The 10,555-nt window shown below is 43.0% G+C and overlaps 1 protein-coding gene across 1 annotated transcript; it reads left to right on the plus strand.

Moving 5' to 3' along the window:
- The first annotated feature begins 215 nt into the window (after positions 1-215).
- On the plus strand, positions 216-881 carry LOC141701703 (secreted RxLR effector protein 161-like). Its single transcript, XM_074505367.1, has one exon. The coding sequence runs from the start codon at positions 216-218 to the stop codon at positions 879-881; it is 666 nt and encodes a 221-aa protein (XP_074361468.1).
- The last annotated feature ends 9,674 nt before the right edge of the window (positions 882-10,555 follow it).

Consider the following 10,555-nt stretch of genomic DNA (forward strand, 5'->3'; position numbering starts at 1 on the left):
ACATGACAGATATGGGCAAGCTGAGTTACTATCTCGGAATCGAAGTACGTCAAGAGAAGGGCTGTATTCAGTTAAAGCAAGCGGGGTATGCCATGAAAATCATTGAGAAAGCTGGTATGAAGAGCTGCAATCCAATGAAGTACCCCATGGACCCTAAGGAACAACTTGTCATAGACGAAGGTGGAAAGGCTGTGAATGCTACATAGTATAAAAGTATGATTGGGGGGCTCAGATATCTGGTGCACACTAGGCTAGATATAGTTTATTCAGTTGGCATAGCAAGTAGGTTCATGGAGTGCCCAACCGCGTTACATCGAAACGCTGTTAAAAGGATTATTCGATATATTCAAGGCACACTGCAGTTTGGTTTAGTGTATACTAAAGACAGTGGAAATAATGTGTTAACAAGATTTGCGGATAGTGATTTAGCAGGTAGCTTGGACGACAGAAGGAGCACTGGAGGCATGTGTTTTTACTTGAACGACAGCCTCATTACCTGCGTGTCGCAAAAACAACGCTGTGTGGCTCTTTCATCCTGTGAGGTAGAATTCATGGTTGCAACTGCAGCAGCTTGTCAGGCCATATGGATTCGGAATGTGCTAAACCAGATAACAGATGAGGAGGTCGGGCCAGTAGTTCTTTTTGTTGATAACAAATCCGCAATAGACTTGGCCAAAAATCCAGTTTTCCACGGTAGGAGCAAGCATATTCATGTTCGTTATCACTTCATCAGGGAATGCGTAGAATGGGGGGAAATCATTCTAAAGCATGTAAGCAGTGAGTGTCAGAAGGAGGATATACTAACTAAAGCTATGACCACGCTCAAATTTGAAAAGATGAGGAGGCTGCTTGGAATTAAAAACCTATCTGGACAACTCTAAGATTAAGGGGGGATATGTTGGTTTAATCTTGAGTTAGTATTTGTTTGTTTTGCTTTTGAATAAAGAAGTCATTTGTTTTTGTTGAAATAGAAGTCCAGTTAACATGTTTGTAGGAAGTAGACTAAGTCAGGATTGTTGAGTTTGTGTAGGACGTGGTTCATGTTCATGTCCTGGTTTTAGCATTTTAGTTGTACTGATCAGCTATATCTATTTCAGTTATCGAATAAATCAATAATGCTTTTTGGCAAGCAAACCTTTCTTGTTTCTCAGTTTTACACTACATAGTTAATATATTACAAAAGTATTAACAATAGTCTTTTGATGTGCCATCTGTCTTCCTTCAGCTTCCTACTACCTTGTGATCCTCACAAGAATACAGGTTGCTCTCTACAAAGGACGGGGCAGGCTATCTGGTTTTCGAAATTCTCAACGGATTGAGATTGAAGTCTTTAATCTTTGGAAAGAGGTGCAAGTTTTTTCTGTTTTGATTGAATTCTAGTTGTACTCTTTTTTCCTTTTTTTCATTTCAGACTTCTTTAATTTTCCAGACAATTGCCTACAGGGTGTACCTATATTTGCATCAATGCAGTAATTTAAAGATGGATTTGCCACAGGATATCTATGTTCAGCCTTGGATCCAGGTTTCTGAGTAAGGCCTTTGCCCTTGTCATCCTAATTGATGCCATTGCAGTGAACACTTTATCGGCAAGAAGAAATGAAAAAGGTTCAGATATCTCGAGTAACTCATATCCAAAGCTTATATCTTGTACAGGAATCAACTATACAACATATTAACACCATAAATTCATCTTACATATTAAGTGTGAGAACTTATAGCCTATGCTACTTGAATGACCCAAATAATTTGTTATGAATAGTTGAATACCATGTTAGTATCCTTCTAATATATTTACATCTGTTCTTTTTGCAGCTCTTCTTCTTAATGCACTCGAGTTTCGATGGAGTTATAATTTATATCTAGCTTTAAAAAATGTTTTTTAATGTAATAGAATCAGTAGAGATATAAAATTAAGATGGGTAACTTTCAGGTGATCATTTTGTGCTACTCATAAATTCTGGATTGTTTGAGAGAATATTGGCAAACTAGAAACTGATATTTGTGCTACTTTCGGGATTCTACATGTAATCTTAAACATGTGCAAATTAGTAAAGGGAGAACTTTGTAAATATTTATATTATTGAAGATGACTACGCTGAGTTTCATACATGTCTGAAATACAGACACGCCTAAAACTGATTTGCAAGCGATTAGCTTGTGCTCTTTGTAAAACACAGTTTGATTATTGATTATTTTGTAGTCTGATTATCTATGTTATTACTAATCACTGATCTGAAGCTACATAACAAGACTTGTGAAGGGGAAGTATCCTACCAAAGTAGTATCAAGTTCAACGTACAAAGTTAAACCAGATGGAGACTAAAGTATCATTATATATAGGTCAACAAGATCAAGTTTAAAAACAAACTATTGAAGCTGTTTAGCGAATTTTGCACGCAACGTGATAGTCCATATAGCTCCTGGGAGGACTACTCCTAGGCCTTCAACTCCATACAGCTCCTGGGAGGATACTCCTAAGCTACTAACTCCATATAGCTCCTGGGAGGACTACTCCTAGGCCTTCAACTCCATACAGCTCCTGGGAGGACTACTCCTAAGCTCCTAACTCCATATGGCTCCTCAGAGGACTACACCTAGGCCTTCAACTCCATACAGCTCCTAGGGGAACTACTCCCAAGCTCCTAACTCCATATGACTCCTAGGAGGGCTACTCCTAAGCCCCTAACTCCACGCAGCTCCTAAAAGGAGTAGTCCCGCACACTACCGCTCCTAAGCCCCTAACCTTGGTAAATCCCAGCATGTGAGAGGTTGGCCCAGGCACGTGATGGGGACAACTGTCACACATCAATCATGGGAATAATCAGGGCACGTGTCAGAGGATCCCCAGAACATTCCTCGGCCAATCCCGCACTGACACGTATAAAGCATCCACTCCAGCCAGGTGTCCTCCGCTCCCAGAACCAATGGCTATGATCTAAAGGTACCAACCCCAAAACCCTACCCTTGGCCTATAAATAGCCCAAGAAGGTGAGGTTTTTGGGTTAATCATTCTTTCACACTCATATACACACACAGCCACCTTACATTTATATTCATCTTCATCCTCCCAAAAAGCTAGTTCTTACTCTCACGCCTGAGGCACCACGGGACTCCAACCCCCCTTCCGGTGTTATTTTGTAGGAACCCAACCACAGCTACACCTCTACAGCGGAGAAGGATCCAGGATGCCGTCGAAGGAGCAGCCTCGCCACCAGGAGTTATCATTTGGCGCTAGAAGGAGGGGTCGCTCCATCCTTGGGTCTCGGTGCCCCTGGATTCACCTTCATCAACAAACTCTTCAAAGAGTCCATTTATTCAAACTTGTAAGAACTCAAGCAACCAACCTTTTCCATAAGTATGAATGTTGTTTATTTCGGCCACGTTTGTGTGTGCTCGTTACTTTAGGCCACGTTTGTGTGAGCCCGTTTTGTTGATTTAAGCCACGTTTGTATGAGCTATCGTCAGTTTTAATCTTTATTGTTCTAGTTTGAATATAGCATTTGTGTTGTACTTCATCATTGAATAGTCCCACATAATTGTTTGAGCTGCTCCCAGGAAGCTATTTGTTAGTTTTTGTTATTATTCTGGGTAGTTTTTGCAAATTTCATAAAGCAACCATAGACCGATATTCTTTGTGGCATATTGTTGGTATTGTTGAGAAATGGCAAGGCCAGGAAAGAATACCTCTGGAAGACCATCTGCTATTGCTCAGGTCCAGGAGCCGGATCACTCCCAGGCCCTCGACCCATGAGCCGAGAGAGAAACGTTCCAGGAGCAACCACTACACACTCCCGTAGTGGAGAGAATTGTAAGCACCAGGGACGCCAGGAACCTCATAGAGCTCAATCAGTACAAGTACACCAATGTCCCGGTGGCCGAAGAGCACATGGCCAACCTTACAAGTGATGAACTAGCAGAAGCAATCAGACTGTACAGACAGGAGCAGACCCGGCTCCAAGAAGAGGTAGAACTAGAGGAGGAGCCGGAGGAGTCCGGGGACTCCCAGCAATCAAAGAGGTCTGTGTTCGACCGCATTGGAGCCAAAGGAAAGAAAAGCAAAAAAGATCAAGGCAAGAAAGAAGCAGAAGCTGCTAAACGGAGAAAGTTGGAAGAAGTCCGGGAGCAAATCAGGAGAGAAGAGGAAGCAAAGCTCGAGCTAAAGATCCAAAAGAGAATGCAATTAGAAGAAGAGAAGCTGTTGGCCAAGTCTAGGAGCAAAAGAACCCGGAGAGACCCTACTCCGGAGCTGATTTCTGATGATAAAAAAGAAGAGAAGCAGAAGGACCTAAAAGACATGATCTATGAATTGCAGAAGAAGATGGACAGAGACTCAGGAGTGGAGATTGGAGAAACACTCAATCCTTTCAGCCACTCCTTAGAAGCTATCCCCCGGCAGCGGGGCTTGAAACATTACAACTTTAACTCCTTTGATGGTCTGGGAGACCCGGAGGAGCACCTGAACTACTTTGAGCAGATAGCGCAGATATAATACTACAATGACTTGACGAAATCAAGGTTCTTCGCTTCAACCCTTAAGGGAGGGGCCCAGAGATGGTTCAGCAGAATCCCCTCCCGCAGCATCCACTCTTGGAAGGAATTTCAAGCCTCTTTCCTTAGGAGATTTCGGGCGAACAAAACACACGAAATGCACATGTTTCACCTGGAGACGATCCGGCAGCACGACAATGAGTCCCTCTCTGCATACATGCGCCGGTTCCAGGAAGCAATCAATAAAGTTTCAAGTCTGGATGAGAGGGAAGCCTTAAGCATTTTTAGAAGAAACCTGGACCTAGAGCACAACGAGAGGTATATTGTGGAGCTAATCAATAAGGAGCCGCAAAGTCTGGCAACAGCTTATTCAATGGCTGCTAGATTCATTAAGGAAACAGATGTGCTCCAGGCAATGAGAATGACCCGGAATGGGGGGTCCAGGAGTAAAAACACTGATGACCAACCGAAAGGGGGTTACCATCAGGACAAGAAATTCAAGCAAAGCAACCAAAGCCAAGAAAGACAAGCAAACCCGGTTTTCCAAAGACTTGGTCCTAAGCAGGAGTCGAACAGTGACCCAGGACCCGTGAAGCAAGCTCGGGAGCCGAAGCAGGAGCCGGACTAGACTCCTCTCAACATGACCCGGGAGGAAATCTTGAAAGAAGTCAGAGACAAGCCTTTCTATTATCCTCCGAAGCCAATGCAAACTCCTCCGGAGAGCAGGCCCTACAATAGGCAATGTGATTATCACGAGACCCATGGCCACAAAACCGAGAATTGCTTATCACTCAAGTACTTCATTGAGGACCAAGTGAAGAAGGGGAATATGAACAAGTACTTAGTTCGGGACAACAGCAGAGGGGAGGCGCAGAAGAAAGGAAAGAATGTAGTCAATGTGGTCCTAGGCGGATCCTACTCCCCACCCCGGAGCCCGGACTTCGGCGAAGAAGTGCTCTCAATCCAATCACTCCCAGATATGGTGATATCCTTCAGCAGCAAGGACTACGAAGGAGTCAACCCTCATCACAATGCCACTTTGGTTGTCACTCTAGACATCTTTGATAGTGAAGTAAGAAGAATGCTCATAGATAATGGCTCCTCAGTAAATATTTTCTTCAAGCACACAGTGGATAGAATACAGTTAGGGAGCGTCCGCACAAATGAATGCCGGGAGGACCCACTCTACGGCTTCGGCCACAACTTAGTCCCGATCCAAGGAACTTTATATCTGCCAGTCATTTTTGGATCTGCTCCTAACCAAGTGACTCATGTCATCAAATTTTATGTGATCAACGCTCCTTCTTCATACAACGGAATCATTGGCAGATCAGCTCTAACTATGATGCAAGCAATAACCTCAATCTCCCATCTCAAGATCAAATTCCCAACCCCAACAGGAGTCGGAGAGATTAAAGGAGACTATGGAGTCGCTGAAACATGCTACAACCAGGGGTTAGTTATGGCAGAAACCCATCAAGATAACAAGAGGAAGGCTACGGTCCTTCACAAGCAACAAAGCATGAAGAAGCACCGACCCCGGACAAGGGAAGAACCAAACAAAACAAGTCCAGAAGAACTGGAAAGCAACCAAGTCATGGTACTGGACAAGACAAGTCGAGTCCTAGACCAACCTTGTTCTACCATGCAAGCAACCAAAGAACCTGAACAAGCAAACACCTATCTGAAGAAGAACTCTGAAGCCTGAATTCATCAAATGGTTTCAAACAAAGAACAAGCAAAAATCGAGGCCGCAGTCGAAACAGAAGAAGTCGAAGTAGATGAAAATAATTCTACCAAAAAAGTGAAGGTTGGGTCAGGACTCGAGAAGTCCTTCAAGGAGAGATTAGTATCCCTGCTCCGGGAGTACAGAGATATTTTTGCCTGGAGTCCAAGGGACATGCCAGGACTACATGAGTCCATAGCAATGCACAACTTGGATGTCAACCCCAGCAGGAAACCAGTAAAACAAAAGAGAAGGAACTTTGCTCCGGAGAGCCAAAGAGCCATTGACGAAGAAGTAGAAAAGCTACTCAAAGCAGGAATCATCAAAGAAATCAAATATCCGGAGTGGCTAGCTAATGTGGTCATAATTAAGAAGTCCAACGGCAAATGGAGAATGTGTGTGGACTACACTGACCTAAATGATGCATGCCCGAAGGACCCGTATCCTCTTCCAAACATTGATCAACTGATAGATGTTACCTCAGGACATGTAATGCTAAGTTTCATGGATGCCTTCTCCGGATACAACCAGATAAAGATGAACCCGAAGGACACCCCTAAGACAGCATTCATAACTCACAGAGTAGTCTACGCTTATGTGATGCTACCCTTCGGCCTTACCAGCGCAAGATCCACATACCAAAGAGCAATGAACAAGATATTCAAGCCCAGATTGGGAGAAATTTGGAGTGCTATGTCGATGACATGATTTCCAAATCAACAACTATACCAGGGCATGTGGAAGATCTGAAAGAATGCTTTGAAAATCTACGGAAGAACCAGCTCAAGCTAAACCCGGAGAAATGCACCTTCGGAGTAGGAGCAGGCAAGTTCCTAGGATTCATGATCAGCAACAGAGGCATAGTATCCAATCCGGAGAAAATAAAATCAATCCAGGAGATGAAAGCTCCCAGGACCCAAAAAGATGTGCAGAAGCTAGCAGGATCACTAGCAGCACTCAGGAGATTTGTCTCAAAACTAGCAGAGAGGTGCTTACCTTTCTTTGATTTACTCAAAGGAGCAACCAACAAGAAAGAGGTAAACTGGAACCCGGAGTGCCAGAAAGCATTCGAGGAAATCAAATCCTACCTCTCTCAGCCACCAGTCCTAACTAAAGCTAAGCCAGGAGAGCCTCTCTACTTATACTTGTCAGCAGGAGCACAAGCCGTAGGAGCTGCCCTAATCAGGGAAGAGAATGGAACACAACAACCAGTCTACTATGTAAGCCAGGTCTTAAAAGATGCAGAAACAAGATACCCAAAATTGTAGAAGTTTGCCTTTGCTTTGGTTACAACCTCAAGGAAACTCAGGCACTACTTCCAAGGGAAGGAAATCAGAGTAGTGACAAATCAACCACTAAGGAAAATAATCCACAAGCCAGATATCTCGGGAAGACTTGTTAATTGGGTTATGGAATTGAGCCAGTTCAACCTAAGCTTCATTCCCAGGACTGCAATCAAAGCTCAAGCTCTTGCAGATTTCATAATCGAATGCAACTTCCCAGAAGAAGACCAAGAACCAATGGACACGGATCAGGAGCCAAAAAAGGAAATTAGTCCGGGAGCCTGGACCTTAAAGGTAGATGGTTCTTCAACAACCGAGAGGTCAGGAGCCGGACTCATACTCAGGAGTCCAGAAGGATTCAAGATTCAGACAGCTATATCCTTCAGCTTCCCAGCAACAAACAATCAAGCAGAATATGAGGCGTTGATTGCAGGACTAAAGCTCTCCCGGACTCTAAGGGTCCAGGTCTTAAAAATCTACAGCGACTCCCAGATAGTAGTTAAGCAAATAAACGGAGAATACATAGCAAAGGACCCTACTCTGGCGAAGTACCAAGCACTGGTTCAGAGCTACTTAGCCTCAATCCCAAGCCACCAAGTCCTTCAGATTTGCTGAGAAGAAAATGAAGAAGCGTATATCCTATCCAAATTAGTCCGGAATTCATCAGATCTGGACTGCTCAGTCTACTTCGAAGAACTCCACAAGCCATCCATTGAATCCGGAGAGGTCTTGGAAATAGAAAGCACTCAAAATTGGATGACTCCCTTCATAAACTACTTGAACAAAGGGGAGCTCCCAGAAGATAAAGGAAAAGCTCAAAGATTGAAAGCAAAAGCAGCCAAGTTCTTCCTCGAAGGAGTACTCTACCGCAGGACCTTCTCATCTCCTATCCTGAAGTACATTGGCCCAGAAGAAGCAAAGTACTGCTTGGCAGAAGTGCACGAAGGAATATGCGGAGACCACATGTCTGCAAAAGCCCTAGCTCATAAGATCATAAGACAAGCCTACTACTGACCAACAATTCATCAGGATGCAATAGAATTCGTCAAGAAGTGCAAGGAGTGCCAGCTCTTCAGCAATGTGTCCCGAATAAGCCCAGTCCTACCATCCTCAGTCCTGTCACCTATCCCCTTCGCTGTTTGGGGTATTGATATCATGGGACCCTTCCCTCGAGCAAAAGGAGACCTCAGGTACCTACTAGTCTCTATTGACTACATGACAAAATGGGTTGAAGCAAAAGCAATGAGGACAATCAATTAGCAAGACTGCATAAAGTTTATGGACAACATTTTGATGAGGTTCGGGATACCACGAGTCCTAGTATCAGACAATGGGCCCCAATTCATTGGATCAGAGTTCGAGTCCTACCTCCAAGAGCGCGGGATCAAGCACAAAAAATCATCAGTGGCATATCCCCAAGGAAATGGCCAAGTAGAAGTAACCAACAGAATCCTGCTCCGAGGTATCGAGAAAAGACTCAAAGAAAGCAAAAGCAAGTGGCCAGAAGAACTACCAAGCGTACTTTGGTCCTACAGGACAAGCCCAAGGACAAGCACAGGAAAAACTCCATTCAAACTAGCTTATGGAACAGAAGCAATGCTGCCTATTGAAGTGGGCTCTCCTTCCCACAGAGCAATAAACTTTGAAGAAGAAGCAAATGAAGAAGGACTCAAAACAACATGGAACTAATTGATGAGGTCCGGGACCAAGCTGTGGAAAGAATGGAGAAATACAAGGAGAAAACAAGAGAGCATTTCAGTAAGAAGTCAAGAGTCAAAAACTTCCAAGTTGGAGACCTAGTCCTTCGAGACACTGAAGCATCAGATCCCACAAACACCGAAAAGTTAATGCCCAAATGGGAAGGACCATACAAAATCAAAGAAGTCCTCAGGCCAGGAACCTACAAGCTCCTGAACATGGATGGATCAGAAGTCCCAAACACTTGGCATGGACTAAGGCTAAGGAAATTCTACCAGTAGTAAAGCAAACAAAGCAACCAAAAAACTTGTAGCAAATATGGCAAGCAACCAAAATGTTTCTCCTTCTATATTGTATGAATGATCAATGAAAAGCTTTCTCTTTAACTTGCATATTTTTAAAAGTCATAACTAGTCCGGACAAGCTATTAGTCAGGACTAGAGCAACCAATTTTTACTTAAAATTAATTTTCTAACTTAAAGCAATCACTAGTCCGGACAAGCTATTAGTCAGGACTAGAGCAACCAATTTTTACTTAAAATTAATTTTCTAACTAAAAGCAACCACTAGTCCGGACAAGCTATTAGTCAGGACTAGAGCAGCCAACTTTGACTTAGAATTAATTCTCTAACTTAAAGCAATCATTAGTCCGGACAAGCTATTAGTCAGGACTAGAGCAACTAATTTTTACTTAGAATTAATTTTCTAACTTAAAGCAATCACTAGTCCGGACAAGCTATTAGTCAGGACTAGAGCAACCAATTTTCACTTAGAATTAGTTTTCTAACTAAAAGCAACCACTAGTACGGACAAGCGATTAGTCAGGACTAGAGCAGCCAACTTTGACTTAAAATTAATTTTCTAACTTAAAGGAGCCACTAGTCCGGACAATCTATTAGTCAGGACTAGAGCAACCAACTTTTACTTAGAATTAATTTTCTAACTAAAAGCAACCACTAGTCCGGACAAGTTATTAGTCAGGACTAGAGAAACCAGCTTTGACTTAGAATTAATTTTCTAACTTAAAGCAGCCACTAGTCCGGACAAGCTATTAGTCAGGACTAGAGCAACCAACTTTGACTTAGAATTAATTTTCTAACTTAAAGCAGCCACTAGTCCGGACAAGCTATTAGTCAGGACTAGAGCAACCAACTTTTACTTAGAATTAATTTTCTAACTAAAAGCAACCACTAGTCCGGACAAGCTATTAGTCAGGACTAGAGCAACAAATTTTACTTGGAAAAATATTCTAAGGTAAAAACAAACTACAGAAACAGAATAAAATAACAGCAAGGAAAACAATCATTACAAATTCATCGGACTCAACCGAGCCCGGAGCAAAGTACGAATATTACACGAA

The sequence above is a fragment of the Apium graveolens genome, chromosome 1 (assembly GCF_009905375.1).
Source record: "Apium graveolens cultivar Ventura chromosome 1, ASM990537v1, whole genome shotgun sequence".
In the NCBI taxonomy this organism is placed as follows: domain Eukaryota; kingdom Viridiplantae; phylum Streptophyta; class Magnoliopsida; order Apiales; family Apiaceae; genus Apium; species Apium graveolens.

What these genes read in the sequence shown, in the direction of transcription:
- LOC141701703 (XM_074505367.1), top strand. Translation starts at nt 216, where the DNA reads ATGATTGGGGGGCTCAGATATCTGGTGCACACTAGGCTAGATATAGTT.